General features: G+C 50.7%; 1 protein-coding gene, 10 non-coding genes and 2 pseudogenes across 59 annotated transcripts in view; all 13 read right to left on the bottom strand.

Annotated features, from left to right (window-relative positions):
• The window catches only part of LOC116537724, a 74,798-nt gene extending 58,797 nt beyond the window's left edge, over positions 1 to 16,001 (bottom strand). For 23 of the 49 annotated variants that reach the window (XR_004263279.1, XR_004263281.1, XR_004263280.1 and 20 more), the window contains exons 1-6: positions 15,907 to 15,989; positions 14,947 to 15,087; positions 11,300 to 11,440; positions 8,298 to 8,382; positions 7,613 to 7,711; positions 4,299 to 4,439 (exon numbers count right to left, since the gene is read on the bottom strand). Coding sequence is in view for 33 of the 49 variants with exons in the window: in XM_032260008.1 (XP_032115899.1) it covers positions 4,299 to 4,439; positions 7,613 to 7,711; positions 8,298 to 8,382; positions 11,300 to 11,440; positions 14,947 to 15,087; positions 15,907 to 15,928 (629 nt within the window). In the remaining 16 variants the exon portion in view is untranslated. Of the gene's footprint in view, positions 1 to 2,376; positions 2,483 to 4,268; positions 4,440 to 7,612; positions 7,754 to 8,242; positions 8,383 to 8,814; positions 8,907 to 10,872; positions 11,015 to 11,299; positions 11,441 to 11,788; positions 11,930 to 12,415; positions 12,536 to 14,946; positions 15,107 to 15,906 lie in introns of those variants that run through there. The other 26 variants (XM_032260011.1, XM_032260023.1, XM_032260010.1 and 23 more) reach the window with 25 other exon arrangements.
• LOC116537761 lies at positions 972 to 1,066 on the bottom strand. The gene has a single exon (XR_004263316.1). It is a non-coding gene; the product is annotated as a small nucleolar RNA SNORD116 (small nucleolar RNA).
• On the bottom strand, positions 1,460 to 1,556 carry LOC116537760 (annotated as a pseudogene).
• LOC116537766 lies at positions 4,097 to 4,191 on the bottom strand. Its single transcript, XR_004263319.1, has one exon. It is a non-coding gene; the product is annotated as a small nucleolar RNA SNORD116 (small nucleolar RNA).
• On the bottom strand, positions 4,575 to 4,669 carry LOC116537757. The gene has a single exon (XR_004263313.1). It is a non-coding gene; the product is annotated as a small nucleolar RNA SNORD116 (small nucleolar RNA).
• Positions 7,407 to 7,501, bottom strand: LOC116537773. Its single transcript, XR_004263326.1, has one exon. It is a non-coding gene; the product is annotated as a small nucleolar RNA SNORD116 (small nucleolar RNA).
• On the bottom strand, positions 7,903 to 7,999 carry LOC116537754 (annotated as a pseudogene).
• Positions 10,540 to 10,634, bottom strand: LOC116537775. Its single transcript, XR_004263328.1, has one exon. It is a non-coding gene; the product is annotated as a small nucleolar RNA SNORD116 (small nucleolar RNA).
• Positions 11,099 to 11,193, bottom strand: LOC116537768. The gene has a single exon (XR_004263321.1). It is a non-coding gene; the product is annotated as a small nucleolar RNA SNORD116 (small nucleolar RNA).
• LOC116537753 lies at positions 11,589 to 11,682 on the bottom strand. Its single transcript, XR_004263310.1, has one exon. It is a non-coding gene; the product is annotated as a small nucleolar RNA SNORD116 (small nucleolar RNA).
• On the bottom strand, positions 12,078 to 12,172 carry LOC116537751. The gene has a single exon (XR_004263308.1). It is a non-coding gene; the product is annotated as a small nucleolar RNA SNORD116 (small nucleolar RNA).
• On the bottom strand, positions 14,746 to 14,840 carry LOC116537758. The gene has a single exon (XR_004263314.1). It is a non-coding gene; the product is annotated as a small nucleolar RNA SNORD116 (small nucleolar RNA).
• LOC116537750 lies at positions 15,236 to 15,329 on the bottom strand. Its single transcript, XR_004263307.1, has one exon. It is a non-coding gene; the product is annotated as a small nucleolar RNA SNORD116 (small nucleolar RNA).
• Positions 16,002 to 18,671: the final 2,670 nt, after the last annotated feature.

Here is an 18,671-nt window from a genome sequence, read left to right as displayed (position 1 = left end):
ATAGCCCCTGGTATGAGTGATGTCCACGGGAGGAGAGTCCAGGGACATGGCCCATTCCCTCAGGACACCTTTAGGATGGAAGCTACTCTACAAGAAGAAAAGAGGATCTAGAGCAGTATTTGCTCACATGCACTACAGCAGGTAGGGCTGCCCAGCAAGGGCAGGCCAGGAGACCATTCCCAGGAAGATATGCACAAGGGTAGAGCCCACTACTCTGTCACGAAGACTGCAAGACACCCACGGTCTGGGGCACGAGGCTGACCCTTGTATTCTCTGGGACATGCCTTCTAAGACCCCCACTGACCAACTTGTCCTAGACTAGAGAAATTAATGGGAAGCCCATCACCACCTGACAAAAACCTAAGACTGCTGATGACAACACATGACCCCTTAAGCCCCCTACTGCCTATTTCCTGGAGTACCCTCTGGCCCAGGCTTCCAACAAGGCACCAGGGGCATCTAATGGCTCAGGGAAGGAAGAAATCCCCACCCAGGGGCCTGTGTGGAGGGCCAAAGAGGCTCTGGCTATCTGTCGCAACACCCTATGCTACGCACTATTCCCCATCACTCTTGGTGCTCCCTTGTCCTCAGCTCATCAAAAATCAGTACCAGGGTCTGTCAGAGGCCTGAGCCTTATACTCTCCTGGATAGAAAAGAAGGACCCAGTACCCCTGCAGACAGATGCCCAGCACAAGGTCTGGGTATCCCTTCCTACGAGCTCACCAAGCCAAGACCAGGAGCACATTCCCCTAGGTCAGCAGTATTTCCGTCTGTGACCACAGCCGCCAGACCATTACAGAGCAGCCATGTCCCCAAGGACTCTCACAATCTACATACCTCACTCAAAGTGAATGTTCCTAATAAGCGTGCGATGGGAGACGTTGGTCTGTGGAATCCCTGGGTGGTGGAACCTATGGGAATCAGTGGAAACTGTCCCTCACTCCTACAGTCCCCAGGGGAGGCAATGTGCTGGACCTCAGTTCCGATGAGAGCGACGGTATGAGCTTTCACTCATTTTGTTCAGCTTTTCCAAGGAATGTTTTTTTGTGGGACTCATCATCGATCCAAGCACATTTGAAGACACATGACATTTGACACCACAGGCTAGTCAATGCCTGCCTTGCAAATCAGAAAGATACCCTCACTCAGCACTCGGGGCAGAGGAATCCTTACCGTCCTGAGTCACCCGCGAGCATGAGGTGCACCACGGATGCCAGGCCACACCAACTCCATGACTCCATGGGGACTCTGTTGCTCAGAAGAATCGACCATCTGTTGCAGCAGCACATGCAGGCCTCTTCAGGCAAGTGCCCCTGAGGAGGGCAGAGATATCAAATGCACGCTTGAGGAATGAGCCCACTCCACCGGTCACATCAATGTCAATCTTCCCAAGGGGCAACTACTACACCTGCTTCTCCTTCTACCTGACTCCTACAATCTCCTGAGAAGGAAATGTGCTGGACCTCAGTTGCGATGAGAGCGACGGTATGAGTTCTCACTCATTTTGTTCAGCTTTTCCAAGGAATGTTTTTTTTTGTAGGACTCATCATCGATCCAAGCACGTTGCGGAGAGGCAGGACATTTGACACCACAGGCTGGGCAGAGGGCGAGCTGATGGCCTTAAAGACCTTCAGTACCATGCAGAACCCAGAGCCATGTCACTAAGTAACGGGCACAGAACATTCAGTTGAGGAGTGGAACTCGCCATGCCACCAGTGGCCTGTTGAGAAACCACTGCTTACAGGTCTTGGAAATCCCAAAGACACCCCCACTCAGCACAGAATGCTTACCATCCTGAGCCATCCACCAGCAGGGGTGCACCATGGAGGTCAGGCCATACTGACTCCAGGACTCATTTGTGTCCCATAAGAACTGACCATTTTCCTTGTCAGCGTATGGCGAACTTCCCATGATAACTGACACTGAGAACTGTAAAGAAATCAAATGCCCACCTGCGAAATGAGCCCAGGTTCACTGGTCGCTTCAATACCATTCTTTCCAGAGAGCATCTCACATGCCTGCTTCTCCTGGGCCTCCAAGATAGACCTTTGTCTTTATGAATATACCTGACCCGTGTCACTTTCTACACAGCCAGGAAATCTGGACACCTAGGAAGACTGTTGCTGCATCTGTCTGCCTGTGTCTGTGCACGCCAGTTTGCGTGTGTGCGTGTGTGTTTGAGAGAGATAGTGTTACTGTGCGTGTTAGTATCTCTCATGCACATGTGTTTTGTAGCACCGCAACAGGAAATGAGAGTCTGCAGCCTCCAGACCTGAGGCCCACCCATAACCCAAGGGCTCAAGACCAAGGTCTTCAATCAGTTGGATGTGAACTTTGACTTCAGGGCCATGAGGACATAGGCCTGAAGTCACTTACCTAACAGCTACCACCCTTGATCTGAGCACACACACCTCACCTCCCATGGGGCATCTGATATCGTGACGAGACCCCATCACTGGCCGCACTCCCAGCTGAGGCTCACCTGGCAGAAAACCAACCACAATCAGCCCTGAAGGTTGTCTTTGCAATGGTCAACCCGTAGGTCTGAAAAATGGTATCACGCCAGAGGCAATCAATCTTCCCAACCTAGTCAAATGACCTCAAGACACAGGCTTCCTCCCTGCCATTCAGTCCACAAGCACGCACTGTGCCTTCAGGACACTCAAAGGAATGGCTGCTTTCCAACAGGATGTCCCTGTCCCAGGACCAGGTTGACAGGACATACTGCCTTCACTGTCCTTGTACTTGGTCACACACGACTTTTCTGCACCAAACTCTGAGGCAACACCCCATCACACAGCCAGGCTGACAGCCCTACCACCCACCACAGCTCCTGCAACTCAGCACCATCACCCGGTCTACATGTACACGGCTACTAATCAACTGCAATCTGTAGAACCACCGATCCTTTCCAATATTCCTAATGCAGCTGTGGGACCCTCAACATGGTATGTCTCTGTCCTGGATGTGCTGTGAGTTAAAACTGTTTAAGGGAGCTGAAACATTTCTCAGCCTTAGGGAGTGGTGGAATGCAACACTGGAACATCACCAACATGGGAGGTGCATGGGCATCCCAAGTCAAGGAACTCTCTATGGCAGGAGGCTGGAATGGCACATATGTTGCCTGGAATGCACACGAACCTCCATGGATAGCCCCTTGTGTGACTGATGCCCACGGGAGTGTCCTGGGCCAGGGCACATTCCCTGTGGATGCCTTTGGGATGGAAGCTACTTTCCAAGTGGGAAAGAGGATCCAGAGCAATATTTGCTCACATGCACTGCAGCAGGTAGGGCCGCCCATCAAGGGCAGATCAACAGACCACTTCCAGGAAGATGTGCACAATGGTGGATCCCACTACACTGTCAGGAAGACTGCAAGAGACCCGGGGCCTGGGGTACAAGCCTTACCCTTGCATCGTCTGGGACAAGCCTTCTAAGACCGTGGCTGGCCGACTTGTCCTTCACTAGAGAAATTAATACAAATTCATCACCACCTAACAAAAACCCAAGATTGCTGATAACACACATGGCCATGTAAGCCCCCTATTGCCTCTTCTCTCCAATACCCTCTGGTCCATGCTTCCACCACAGCACCAGGGACATCTCATGGCTTAGGGAATGAAGAAATCCCTAACGGGGAGCCTGTGTGGAAAGCCATAGAGAATCTGGCTATCTGCCACAACACCCTGTCTTCCATCACCATTGGCACTCCCCTGTCCTCAGATCATCAAAAAATCGGTACCAAGGTTTGTCTGTGGCCTGGGCCTTATGCTTTTCTGGAAAGAAAACTAGGACGCAGTCCCTTCACAGGGAATCCCACCATATGTTCTATGTTCCCTTCCTGGGAGCTCACCAAGCCAAGACGAGGAGCACACTCCCGACCTGTGGTATTTCCATACACTTCCATGGCTGCCAGATGACTACAGATCAGCTCTCCCCCCAGGACTCTCCCACCTATGTACCTCACTCAAAGGGAATGTTCCTAATGAGCCTGCAATGGGAGACATTGGTCTGTGGAAGCCCTGTGTGGTGGAACCTATGGGGATCAGTGGAAGTTATCCCTCGTTCGTACAGTCCCCAGGAGAGGCAATGTGCTGGACCTCAGTTCAGATGAGAGCGACGGTATGAGTTTTCACTCATTTTGTTCAGCTTTTCCAAGGAATGTTTTTTTGTGGGACTCATCATTGATCCAAGCACATATGAAGAGGCAGGACATTTGACACCATAGGCTTGTCAATGTCTGCCTTGGAAATCAGAAACAGATCCACACTCAGCACTAGGGGCAGAGGAATCCTTACCATCCTGAGCCACCTTCCAGCACAAGGTGCACCATGGATGCCAGCCCGCACTGACTCCACGACTCCATGGGGAGTCTACTGCTCATAAGAATCAACCATCTGTTGTGGCAGTACACAGCGGGCCTCTCAAGGCAACTGTTCCTGAGAAGTTCAAAGATAACACATACACACTTGAGGAATGAGCCCAGGTCCACATCAGTCTTTCCCAAGGGACAACTTGTACACCTGATTCTCCTTGTCCCTCACTCCTACAGTCCCCAGGGGAGGCAATGTGCTGGACCTCAGTTCCGATGAGAGCGGCGGTATGAGTTCTCACTCATTTTGTTCAGCTTTCCAAGGAATGTTTTTTTTGTTGGACTCATCATCGATCCAAGCACATTGCAAAGAAGGAGCACATTTGAAACAACAGGCTGGGCAGTGGGAAAGCTGATGACCTTAAAGACCTTCAGCACCCTGTGGAACCCAGAGCCATGCCACTGAGCAATGGGCACAGACCATTCACTTTAGGAGTGGAAGTTGCCATGCCATCAGTGACCTGCTGAGAAACTGCTCCTTGCAGGTCTTGAAATCCCAAAGACACCCCGACTCAGCACGCGGTGCAGAGGAACGCTTACCGTCCTGAGCCATCCACCAGCAGGGGTGCACCATGGAGGCCAGGCCATACCAACACCAGGACTCTGGGGGCCTTTGTGGCTCAGAAGAACTGACCACCTTCCTTGCCAGGTTATGGGGGATGTCCCATCATAACTGTCTCTGAGAAGTGCAAAGAAATAAATGCCCATGTGAGAAATGAGCCCAAGATTACTGGGCCATTCTTTCCACAGGGCACCTCACATGCCTGCTTCTCCTTGAACCCCATGATGGACCTCCATCCTTATGAATAATGAATACACCTCACCCTTGTCACTTTCTACATACCTAGGAAGCCTGATGCTGCGTCTCTCTGGCCGTGGCTGTGCACGCCTGTTTGTGTGTGTGTGAGTGTTTCTGTTTGTTTCCCTATGCCCATGTGTTTCCCAACACCACAACAGGCAATCAAGTCTGTAGCCTCAAGACCTGAAGCCCCACCCCCGCCACCACAACCCAAAGGCTCAAGACCAGGGTCTTCAATCAGTTGGATGTGAACGTTGACCTCAGGGCCATGGAGACATAGTCCTGAGGTCATTCATCAAACAGCTGACACCCCTGGTCTGAGCACACACACCTCATCACTGGACATCTGACATCGTGACCAGAACCCATCTCTGGCCGCACTCCCAGCTGAGGCTCTCCTGGCAGAAAACCAACCACAATCAGCCCTGAAGGGCATCTTTGGAATGGTCAACCCATGGGTCTGAAAAACGGCATCAGGACAGAGGCAATCTTCCCAACCTTGTCAAAGGACCTTGAGACACAGGCTTCCTCCCTTCCATTCAGTCCACATACATGCCCTGCACATTCAGGACACCCAAAGGGAATGGCTGCTTTCCAACATAATGTCCCTGCCCCAATGACCGGGTTGACAGGACACACTCCCTTCCAGGGTCCTTGCACTGGTCACACACAGGGCTTCTCTGCACCAAACTCTGAGGCAACACCCCATCACACAGCCAACTTGACTGTACTACCAGCCACCACAGCTCCTGCAACTCAACACCATCACCAGGTCTACATGTACAGGGCTACTCAGGATTGCGATCCGTATATCCACCAATCCTTTCCAACATTCCTAATATAGCTGTGGGCCCCTCAACATGATATGGTTGTTCTCGATGGGCTGTGACTTCAAACTGTTTAAGGGAGCTGAAATGCTTCATCAACTTAAGGGAGTGGCAGAATTCAGCACTGGAATATCACGAACTCAGGTGATGCACGGGAATCCCAATTCTAGGAACGCCCTCTGGCAGGCTGCTAGAAAGGCACAGGTGTTGCCTGAAATGCACATGGACCTCCACGGATAGCACCATGTGTGACTGATGCCCATGGGAGTGTCCTGGGCCAGGGCACATTCCCTGTGGACACTTTAGGGATGGGAGCTACTTTCTAAGTGGGAAAGAGGATTCAGAGCAGTATTTGCTCAAACACACTGCAGCAGGTGCGGCCACCCAGCAATGGCAGATCAAGAGACCACTTCCAGGAAGAAGTGCAGAATGATGGATCCCACTACAGTGTCAGGAAGACTGCAAGAGACTCAGGGCCATTGGCACGAGCCCAACCCTTGTATTCTCAGGCACCTGCCTTCTAAGTCCTCTGCTGGACAACTTGTCCTCCACTAGAGAAATTAATGGAATGCCCATGACCACCGAATGAGAGTCCAAGACTGCTGATGACACAGGTGTCCACGTAAGATCCCACCACCTCTTTTCTTGGGTACCTTCCAGCACAGGCTTCTACCATGCCACCAGGGGAATGTCACAGCTAAGGGAATGAAGAAATCCCTGAGAGCGGGCCTGGATGTCTTTGCACAGTCAACCTGTTGGTCTGAAAAATGGCATCAGGCCAGAGGCAATCTCGCTAAGAGGATCTTGCTATCTGCCGTGACAGCCTTTGCTGCACATTGTCCACCATCACCCCTGGCACTACCTTGTCTTCAGCTCATCAAAAATTAGTATCGGCCGGGCGCGGTGGCTCACGCCTGTAATCCTAGCACTTTGGGAGGCCGAGGTGGGTGGATCACCTGAGGTCAGGAGTTCAAGACCAGCCTGGCCATCATGGTGAAACCCCATCTTTAAAAAAAAAAAAAAAAAAAATTAGTATCAAGGTCTGCCTGAGGCCTTGGCCTTATGCTCTCCCAGAAAGAAAACAAGGACCGAGTCCTCTGCGCAAAGATCCCACCACAAGGTCCAGGTCTCCCTTCCTGGGAGCTCACCAAGCCAAGGCCAGGAACACAAATACCAGACCTATGGTATTTCTGTCCACTTCCATGGCTGCCATGCCATTACAGAACAGTGGGTAACAGATCAGCCGTTACCTCGAGGACACTCCCAACCATGTACCTCACACAAACAGAATGTTCCCAACGAGTGTGCGATGGGAGACATTGGTCTGTGGAAGCCCTGGATGGTAGAACCTCTGGGAATCTGTGAAGTCGTCCCTCACTCCTACAGGCCCCGGGGGAGGCAATGTACTGGACCTCAGTTCCGATGAGAGTGACGGTATGAGTTTTCACTCATTTTGTTCAGCTTTTCCATGGAATGTTTTTTTGTAGGACTCATCATCGATCCAAGCAAATTAGAAGACGCAGGACATTTAACATCACAACTTGGGCAATGCCTGTCTTGAAAATCCAAAAGATATGCTCACTCAGCACTAGGGGCAGAGAAATCAATCCTTACCGTCCTGAGCCACCCGCCAGCATGAGGTGCACCATGGGTGCCAGGACACATCGACTCCACAACTCCATGGGGACTCTGTTGCTTGGAAGAATCGACCATCTGTTGTGGCAGCACGTGGTGGGCCCCTCAAGCCAACTGCCCCTGAGAAGTGCAAACATATCACATGCACACTTGAGAAATGAGCCCAGGTCCACTGGTCACGTCATTGTCAATCTTGCCCAAGGGGCAACTCATACACCTGCTTCTCCTTGTACCTCACTCCTAACAGTCCCCAGGGGAGGCAATGTGCTGGACCTCAGTTCCGATGAGAACGACGGTATGAGTTCTCACTCATTTTGTTCAGCTTTTCCAAGGAATGTTTTTTTTTGTTGGACTCATCATCGATCCAAGCACACTGCAAAGACGCAGGACATTTGACACCACAATCTAGGCAGTGGGCAAGCTGATGGCCTTAAAGACCTTTGGAACCCTGCAGAACCCAGAGCTATGCCACTGAGCAATGGTCACAGACTATTCACTTTAGGAGTGGAACTCGCCATGCTTTCAGTGGCCTGGTAAGAAACAGCTCCTTGCAAGTCTTGGAATTCCCAAAGACACCACCCTCAGCACTCATGGCAGAGGAATCCTTACCGTCCTGAGCCATCCACCAGCAGGGGGTGCACCGTGGAGGCCAGGCCACACTGACTCAAGGACTTTGGGGGCCTTTGTGTCCCAGAAGAACTGACCATCTTCCTTGCCAGTGTATGGCAGATGTCCCATTATAACTGCCCCTGAGAAGTGGAAAGAAATCAAATGACCACTTCAGAAATGAGCACAGATTCACTGGTACCTCAATGTCATTCTTTCCACAGGGCAACTCACATGCCTGCTTCTTCTTGGCCTCCATAATGGACCTCCATTTTTATGAATACACCTGTCCTGTGTCACTTTCTAGGCACCCAGGAAGTCTTGACACCTAGGAAGCCTGTTGCTATGTGTGTCTGCCTGTGGCTGTGCACACGTTTGTGTATGTGTCTGATAGTGTGAGTGTCTGAGTTTACCTCCCTCATGCACATGTGTCTCCCAACACTGCAGTAAGTAATCAGAGTCTGCAGCCTCTAGACCTGAAGCCCACCCATAAGCCAAAGGCTCGAGACCAATGCTTGCAATCAGGAGATTATGAATTTTCACACCCATGAGGACCTAGGCCTCAGTTCATTCATCTAACAGCTACTACCCTGGTCTGAGCACACACACCTCCTCATGGAGCATCTGGTATCCTGACCAGACCCCATCTCTGGCTCCATTCACAGCTGAAGCTCACCTGGCAGAAAAACAACCACAAGCAGCCCTGAATGGCATCTTTGCAATGGCCAACCCGTAGATCTGAAAAATGGCATCAAGCCAGAGGCAGTCTTCCCAACCTAGGCAAAGGACCTCAAGACATGGGCTTTGTCCCTTCCATTCAGTCCACATGCGCACACTGCAACTTCAGGACACCCAAAGGGAATGGCTGCTTTCCAACATAATGTCCCTGCCCCAAGGACCGGGTTGACAGGACACAATGCCTTCCAGGGTCCTTGCACTGGTCACACCCACAGGACTTCTCTGTACCAAACTCTGAGGTGACACCCCATTACACAGCCAACCTGACTACACTACCACCCACCACTGCTCCTGCAACTCAACACCATCACCAGGTCTACATGTACACAGCTACTAAGGAACTGCGATCCACAGAACCACCAATCCTTTCCAACATTCCTAACACAGCTGTGCGCCCCTCAACATGATATGGCTGCTCTGGATGTCCTGTGACTTCAAACTGTTTAAGAGAGCTCAAATGCTTAATCATCCTTAGGGAGTGGTGGAATGCAACACTGGAGCATCACCAACATGGGAGATGCAGGGGCATCCCAAATCAAAGAACTCTGTATGGCAGGCTGCGGGAATGGCACACATGTTGCTTGGAATGCACACGGACATCCATGGATAGCCCCTTGTGTGACTGACGCCCACAGGAGGAGAGTCCATGGCCAGGGACGGGGCACAATTCCTCTAGATGCCTCTTGGATGGAAGCTACATTCCAAGTGGGAAAGAGGATCCAGAGCAGTATTTCCTCATGTAATGGGAAGAACGGCAGGCCAACAGAACATTTACAGGAAAATGTGCACAGTGGTGGAGCCCACTATACCGTGAGGAAGACAACAAGAGACCCCGGGCCAGGGGCATGAGCCTGACCCTCGTATTCCCTGGAATTTGCCCTCTATGACCCTCGCTGGCCAACTTGTCCTCCCCATTAGAGAAATTAATGGAAACCCATCACCACCAAACAGCACAAGAATTCTGATGACACAGGTATCCACGTAAGCCCCCTACCACCTGTTCTCTTGGGTAGTTTCCAGCCCAGGCCTCCACCATGGCACCAGGGGCATCTTACACCTCAGGGAATGAAGAAATGCATGCCTCCATGACTGAATGCTGGGGGGCCATAGAGCCTCTGACCATCTGCCATGACATCCTTTGCTGCACACTGTCCCCCATCACCTCGGCACTTGCTGGTCCTCAGCTCTTCAAAAATCAGTACCAAGTTCTAACTAAGGCCTGGGCATTATCCTCTCCCCACCTAGAAAACAAGGACCCAGTCCTGTGTGCAGAGATGCCCACCACGAGGTCCGAGTCTCCCTTCCTGGGAGCTCACCAAGCCAGGACCAGGAGCACACTCCCCTTGGCCTGCAACATTTCCGTCTACTTCCATGGCCCCCACACCATTACACAGCAGCCATTCCCACCAGGACTCTGCCAACTATGTACCTCACAAAGAGGGAATATTCCTAACTAGCATTTGACGGGAGCCTTGGGCCTGTGAACACCCTGGGTGGTGGAAACTATGGGAATCAGTGAAGTTGTCTCTCACTCCTACAGTCCCCAGGAGAGGCAATGTGCTGGACCTCAGTTCCGATGACAGCGACGGTATGAGCTTTCACTCATTTTGTTCAGCTTTTCCAAGGAATGTTTTTTTGAGGGACTCATCACCGATCCAAGCACATTCCAAGAGGTAGGAAGTTTGACACCACAGGCTGGGCAGTGGGCAAGCCAATGACCCTAAAGACCTTTGGCACCCTGGGGGACCCAGAGCTGCGCCACTGAGCAATGGTCACAGACCACAGACTCAGGGAGTGGAACTCTCCCTGCCATTAGTGGCCTGCTAACAAACAGCTCTTTTTGGGTGTCAGAAATTTGAAAGATACCTCTGCACACAGGGCAAAGAAATGCTTACCGTCCTAAGCCACCCAGCAGCATGGGGTGCACTATAGACGCCAGGCCACACCGAATCAAGGACTCAACGCAGCCTCCACTGGTCAGAAGATTAGCCCATCTTCCTTGCCAGTAAGCAGCAGAGCTTTCATGATTAACTGCTCCTGAGAAGTTTAAATAAATCAAATGCACACTTGAGAAATAGGCCCAGGTCTGCTGATCACCACTTCAATTCCATTCACTGTGCTGGACCTCAGTTCCAATGAGAGCGACGGTATGAGCTTTCACTCATTTTGTTCAGCTTTTCCAAGGAATGTTTTTTTGTAGGACTCATCATCGATCCAAGCACATTTGAAGATACAGGAAGTTTGACACCACAGGCCGGGCAATGCCTGTCTTGGAAATCTGAAAGATGCCCTCACTCAGCACTAGGGGAGAGAAATGCTTACCATCCTGAGCCACCCGCCAGCATGAGGTGCACCATGGATGCCAGGCCACACTGACTCCACGACTCCATGGGGACTCCGCTACTTGGAAGAAAGGACCATCTGTCAGGCCAGCATGCGGCGGGCCTTTAAAGGCAACTGCCCCTGAGAAGTGCAAAGATAACATATGCACATTTGAGGAACAAGCTCAGGTCCACCAGTCAAATCAATGTTAGTCTTTCCCAAGGGACAACTCATACACCTGCTTCTCCTTGTCCCTGACTCCTACAGTCCCCAAGGGAGGCAATGTGCTGGACCTCAGTTCCGATGAGAGCGACGGTATGAGTTTTCACTCATTTTGTTCAGCTTTTCCAAGGAATGTTTTTTGTAGGACTCATCATCGATCCAAGCACATTTGAAAACACAGGACGTTTGACACTACAGGCTGCGCAATGCCTGCCTTGGAAATATGAAAGATGCCCTCACTCAGCACAAGGGCAGAGGAATCCTTACCGTCCTGAGCCACCTGCTAGCACGAGGTGCACCATGGATGCCGGGCCACACTGACTCCACGACTCCATGGTGACTCTGCTGCCTGGAACAATCAACCATCTGTTGCGGCAGCACATGGTGGGCCTCTCCAGGCAACTGCCCCTGAGAAGTGCAAAGATATCAAATGTACACTTGAGGAACAAGCCCAGATCCACTGGTCACATCAATATCAGTCTTTCCCAAGGGATAACTTGTACACCTGCTTCTCCTTGTCCCTTACTCCTACAGTCCCCGGGGGAGGCAACGTGCTGGACCTCAGTTCCGATGAGAGCGACGGTATGAATTTTCACTCATTTTGTTCAGCTTTCCAAGGAATGTTTTTTTTGTTGGACTCATCATCGATCCTAGCACATTTGAAGAGGCAGGATGTCTGACACCTCAGGCTGGGCAGTGGGCAAGCCAATGACCTTAAAGATCTTTGGCACCGTGTGGAAGTCAGAGCTGGGCCACTGAGCAATGGTCACAGACTATTCTCTTCAGGAGTGGAACTCGCCATGCTATCAGTGGCCTGCTAAGAAGCAGCTCCTTGCGGGTCTTGGAAATCCCAGAGACACCCCCACCCAGCATGTGGAGCAGAGGAATGCTTACCGTCCTAACTTGTCCACCAGCACGAGGTGCACCATGGAGGCCACGCCACTCTGAACCCAGAAGCCTCTTCCAATGATCAGAAAAATCGAGCAGGCGGTGGGCCTCCCATGGCAACCGCCCCTGAGCAATGTAAGGAAATCAAATGCACGCATGAGAAATGGGCCTAGGTCCACCGCTCAACACTTCCATCCCATTCTTTCACATGGGGCAACTCGCACACCTCTTATTCCTTGGCTTCCATAACTGATCTCCATCTCCATGAATATACCTTACACGTGTTACTCTGTGAACATCTAAAAGCGTTAGCGGTCACACAAGCCAACAGCTGCATGTATTTGCCTGTGTTCTGCATGCCTGTGTGTGTGTATATAATTGTCCGTGTGTGTGTGTCTCTCACGCACGTTTCCTAACACATCTTTCCCAACACTACAATAGGCAGTCATATTCTGCAGCCTCCTGGCCTGACACCCGCCAACCCAGCAGCTCAAGACCAAGACCTTCAATCAGAAGGAAGTGAATTCCGACTTGGAGACCATGAGGACGCTAGCCTGAGGTCAGTCGCCTAACAGCCAGGGGAATACACGATCCTCCTCATGGGACATCTGAGGACACGAGCAGACACTGTCTCTCGTAGCCCTCTCAGGTGAGGTGCACCTGGTGGAAAATCAACCACAACCTGAGCTGGAGGGTGATTTTGCAATGGGCAGCACATTGGTCTGAAACTTGGTGTCTAGGCCAGAGGTGGTCTCCCCAACCTAGCCAAAGGACCTCAAGAGAGGGGCTTCCTCCCCTTCACTCAGTCCACGTGCCTGCACCGTGTCCTCTGGACACTCAAAGTGAATGGCCGCTTTTCCAACAGGATGTCTCCGCCTGCCTGAGGCTCCAAGGACCAGGTGGACAAGACATACTGCCTTTCACTTTCCTTGCGTCGGACACACCCACAGGGCTTCCCTGCACTGACCTCTGAGGTGACATCCCACTATGCAGCCAGCTTGACTGCAGCAGTACCTGCCCCAACACCTGAAGCTCAACACTGCCTGAACACTACCACTGGGTCTACATGCTTGCAGCTAGTCAGTGAGCTGTGAGCTCAAAACCACCAATCCTTTTCAACTTTCCTAAGCCATTCATGTGCCCTTTAACATGGCATGGCTATCCTGGCTGCGCTGAGACTTCAAACTGGTTGAGGGAGCTGAAACGGTTCATCACCCCTAGGGTGTAGTAGAATCCAACACTTAAATTATCGCCAACACACAGAGCTATGACGCATCCCAAGTCAAGGGACTCTGTGGCAGCACCCCTGGGATTGCACACGTGTTGCCTGGAATGCACATGGACCTCCATGGACAGCCCCAAGTGTGACTAGTGCCCATGGCAGAGACCTGGGCGAGAGCCAGGCTCAGGGAACATTCACTCTGGATGCTTGTAGGATGGAACCTGCTTTCAAAGGAGGAAAGAGGATCCAGAGACTCTTATGAGCCGCAGCAGGTGGGGCTGCCCACCAATGTGGGCGAAGAGACCATTTCTGGGAAGAATTACTCAACGGAGGAGCCCACTACTCTGCTGGGAAGACTGGAAGTGACCCAGGGCCATGGGCACCAACCTGACCCTTATGTTCCCCAGGACCTGCTCTCAAAGATCCCTGAGGCACCAGAGAAATTCATGGAAAGCCCATCACCACTGAATTACAGTCCAAGCCTGCTCATGACACTCATGTCCATGTGAGTGCTCAACCACCTTTTGTCTGGAACACCTTCCTGCCCAGGCTTCTGCCACCGTACCACAGGCATCTCACAGCCTGGGAGGTGAAGAAATCCCTTCCAAGCGGGGAGCTCCTGTAACCAATCTGCAGGTGGGCAGAAGAGGCTTTGCCATCTGCCCTGACACCCATTGCTCAGCACTCTCCCCTAACACCTTGGCACTCCACTGTCCTCAACTAATCCAATATCAAGGTCAAAGTCTACCTGAGACCTGGGCCTTGGGTTCTCATCCACATGAAAACAGAGACCTGATCATCTGCACGAGATGAGCACTGTGAGGTCTGGATCTCCCTTCACGGGACCTCACCAGCAGCACACTCCCCTAAGCCAGCGATGTTTCTGCCTTCCCTAGGCCTGCGGCATTTCCACTGGCTTCCAGTGCCAACACGCCATCACGCATCAGCCAAATCCCCCATGACTCTTGCAACCACCTACCTCACACAAAGGGAATGTTCCTAACGTAACTGTGACATGAGACTTTCGGCTGTGGATGCCCTGGGTGGGGAATCCTGCAGGAACAAGTGGAAACTGTCCCTCACTCCTACAGTCCCTGGGGGGAGGCAACGTGCTGGACCTCAGTTCCGATGAGAGCGACGGTATGAGCTTTCACTCATTTTGTTCAGCTTTCCAAGGAATGTTTTTTTTTGGGAACTCATCATCGATCCAAGCACATTTGAAGAGGCAGGACATTTGATACTACAGGCTAGGCAAGGCCTGTCTTCGAAATCTGAAAGACACCCTCACTCAGCATGAGGGGAGAGGAATGCTCACCATCCTGAGTCACCCGCCAGCATGAGGTGCACCATGGATGCCAGGCCACACTGACTCCACGACTCCATGGGGACTCCGCTACTTGGAAGAAAGGACCATCTGTCAGGCCAGCATGCGGCGGGCCTTTAAAGGCAACTGCCCCTGAGAAGTGCAAAGATAACATATGCACATTTGAGGAACAAGCTCAGGTCCACCAGTCACATCAATGTTAGTCTTTCCCAAGGGACAACTCGTACACCTGCTTCTCCTCGTCCCTGACTCCTACAGTCCCCGAGGGAGGCAACGTGCTGGACCTCAGTTCCGATGAGAGTGACGGTATGAGTTTTCACTCATTTTGTTCAGCTTTTCCAAGGAATGTTTTTTGTAGGACTCATCATCGATCCAAGCACACTTGAAGGGGGAGAATTTCTGACACTGTAGGCTCGACAGTGGGCCAGCAGATGACCTTAAAGACTTTCAGCACCCTGGCGAAGCCAGAGCCACCCCACTGACCAATGGACACAGACCCTCCACTCTGGGAGTGGAACTTGTCATGCCATTCGTTGCTAAGAAACAGCTCTGGCCAGGCGCGGTGGCTCACGCCTGTAATCCCAGCACTTTGGGAGGCTGAAGCGGGTGGATCACGAGGTCAACAGATCGAGACCATCCTGGTCAACATGGTGAAACCCTGTCTCTACTAAAACTACAAAAAATGAGCTGGGCATGGTGGCGCGTGCCTGTAATCTCAGCTACTGAGGAGGCTGAGGCAGGAGAATTGCCTGAACCCAGGAGGCGGAGGTTGCGGTGAGCTGAGATCGCGCCATTGCACTCCAGCCTGGTTAACAAGAGTGAAACTCTGTCCCAAAAAATAAAAAAAAAAATAAATAAATAAAAATAAAAATAAAAAAGAAACAGCTCCGTGCAGATCTAGGCCATTCAAAAGCCAGCCTCATTCAACACATGGGGCAGAGGAATGCTTACCATCCTGAGCATCCGTCAGCATGGGGTGCACAGTGGATGCCAGGCCACAGTGACTGCAGGACTCTGTAGGGCCTCCATTACTCAGAAGAATCGACCATCTTCCTTTCCAACAAGCAGTGGGCCTCCCATGGCAACTTATCTGAGCAATTGTAAAGAAATAAGATACACGCTTAAGAAACAGGCTTGGGTCCATTCTCACCGCTTCCATGCCATTCTCTCCCACAGGTCAACTGATGTACCTGCTTGTCCTTCCCCTCCAAGATTGACCTCTCTCTTTATGAATGTACCTTACCCGTGTCACTCTGTGGACACCTAGGGGAGCACGTGTGGCCTACATGTGCTCATTTCTACTATTACATGTGCCATTTCTGCATCTATTTGCCTGTTTCTGTGAGCTCCTCTGTGTGTGTGTGTGTGTGTGTGTGTGTGTGTGTGTGTGTGTGTGTGTGTAATTCCGTGTCTGTGTGTTATGTTTGTGAGTTTGATTTTGTGTGTGTATCTCCCTTGCCGGGTGCACATACATTTCCCAACACTGCAAAGGGCCCTCATAGTCTGCGGCCTCCAGTCCTGACCCTCGGCAACCTGACAGTTCAAGACCAAGGCCTTCCATCAGTAGAGTGTGAACTCTGATGTCGGGCCATGCAACATAGGTCTAGGGTCCCTCACCTAACAGCCTAGTGCGAGCACATACTCCTATTCATGGGGCATCTGAAGTCTTTATCTGACATTGTCTCTTGCTGCTCTCCCCGGTGAGATGTACCTAGCCGGAAACCAACCAAAACCAGCACTGGAGAGTGTCATCGTAATGCGCAACATGATCTGCAACTTGGCATCAAGTCCAGAAGCTGTCTTCCCCATGTAGCCAATAGACCTCAAGACATGAGCTTCCACCCCACCACTCAGTCCTGGTGCCTGCACCATGCCTTCAGGACATCCAAACGTAATGCCTCCTTTTCCTACAGGATGTCCTGCCTGATCCTACAAGTACCAGGCAGACAGGACACACCATCTTCTATCACCCTTGTTTTGGTCACATCCACAGGAGTTTTATGCACTGATCTCTCAGGCAACGCCCCATCACGCAGTGAACGTGACCATACTAACACCCACCCCAATGCCTCCAGGTCAACACTGCCTCAACACCACCACCGGGACTAATTAATATTGTCAACATCTCCATACTACACAAAGTTATTTAAAGTCTGTGTAATTCCTATCAAAATCACAATCACAGTTTTCCAGAAATAGAGAAAAAAACATGCAGTTTATCTGGATCCACAAAAAACCCAAAAAAGTTAAATCAACATTCAGCATGAAAAACACAAAGGTGGAGGCACTTCCTGATTTCCAAGTATATAACAAAGCTACAGTAATTTGAAATAATACAATATTGGCAAAAACCAGACATAATCTACTGGAAAAGAATGAAGCACATCTCTACTGAAAAATAAACATTAAAAACAATTAGCTAGATGTATTGGCATGTGCCTGTGGTCCCAAGAGCCTGAGTGGGAGGATCTATGGCACCTAGGAAGTTGTGGCTGCAGTGAGCCATGATTTTAGCACTGCTCTCCATGCTGAGCAACAGAGCAAGATTTGATTCAAAAAAAAAAAAAAAAAAGGAAGGAAGGAAGGAAGGAAACAATTCACAACATAGAACCCTGGTTTTTAAAAAGAGGCAATGTAATTGAATAGGGTTTTTCTTTTTTTTCCAAAGAAGATAAACAAATGGGCCAGGCGCGGTGATTCATGCCTGTAATCTCAGCACGTTGGGAGGCTGAGGCAGGTGGATCACAGTGGCAGGAGTTCAAGACCAATTTGGCCAAGATGGTGAAACCCAATTTCTACTGAAAAAAAAAAAAATTACCTGGGCATGGTGACAAGTACCTGTAATTCCAACTACTTGGGAGGCTGAGGCAGAAAACTGCTTGAACCTGGGAGGTGAAGGTTGCAGTGAGCCGAGATTGCGCCACTACATTTCAACCTGGATGATAGAGCAAAACTCCATCTCAAAAAAAAAAAAAAAAAAAAATAGAAAAGAAGATAAACGAATGGCCAGTATGTATATGAAAACATGCTCCGTGTCACTATTTACTAGACAAATGCAAATCGAATCCATAATGAGATATCACCTCACATCCATTAGAAGATAAAACTGACAAACAATAAGTTGGGCGTGGTAGCTCAGGTCTGTAATCTCAGCACTTTGGGAGGCTCAGGCGAGTGGATCACCTGAGGTCGGGAGTTCGAGACCAGCCTGGCCAACATGGTGAAACCCTGTCTCTACTAAAAATACAAAAATTAGCTGGGCATGGTGGCAGACGCCTATAATTCCAGCTTGTTGGGGAGGCTGAGGCAGGAGAATCACTTGAACCCAGGTGGCAGAGGTTGCAGTGAGCCGAGACCATGCCATTGTACTCAAGCCTGGGCAACAGGAGCAAAACAGAAAACAGCAAGTGTTGTTAAGGGGACAGGGAATTGGAACCTTTGCATGCTGTTGATGGGTACATAAAATGGTGCAGACACTGTGGAAAAATGTATGGTGGAGGTACCTGCAAAATTAAAAGTAGTATTACTATATGATCCAGAAATCCCACTTTTGGGTATATACCCAGAGTAATTCAAAGCAGGATCTCAAAGATACATCTGCATATCCATGTTTACTGGAGCATGATTCACAATACCGAAGAGGCAGAAGCAACCCAAATGCCCAAAGCAGGTATGTAAAGAAAAGGTGCTATATCCACAAATAGAATTTTATTTTC

Source organism: Sapajus apella, unplaced genomic scaffold (assembly GCF_009761245.1).
Source record: "Sapajus apella isolate SASKATOON/1434 unplaced genomic scaffold, GSC_monkey_1.0 scaffold113, whole genome shotgun sequence".
In the NCBI taxonomy this organism is placed as follows: Eukaryota; Metazoa; Chordata; class Mammalia; order Primates; family Cebidae; genus Sapajus; species Sapajus apella.
The sequence above is the reverse complement of the archived record's forward strand: the minus strand, read 5'-3'. Positions and strand labels throughout refer to the sequence as shown.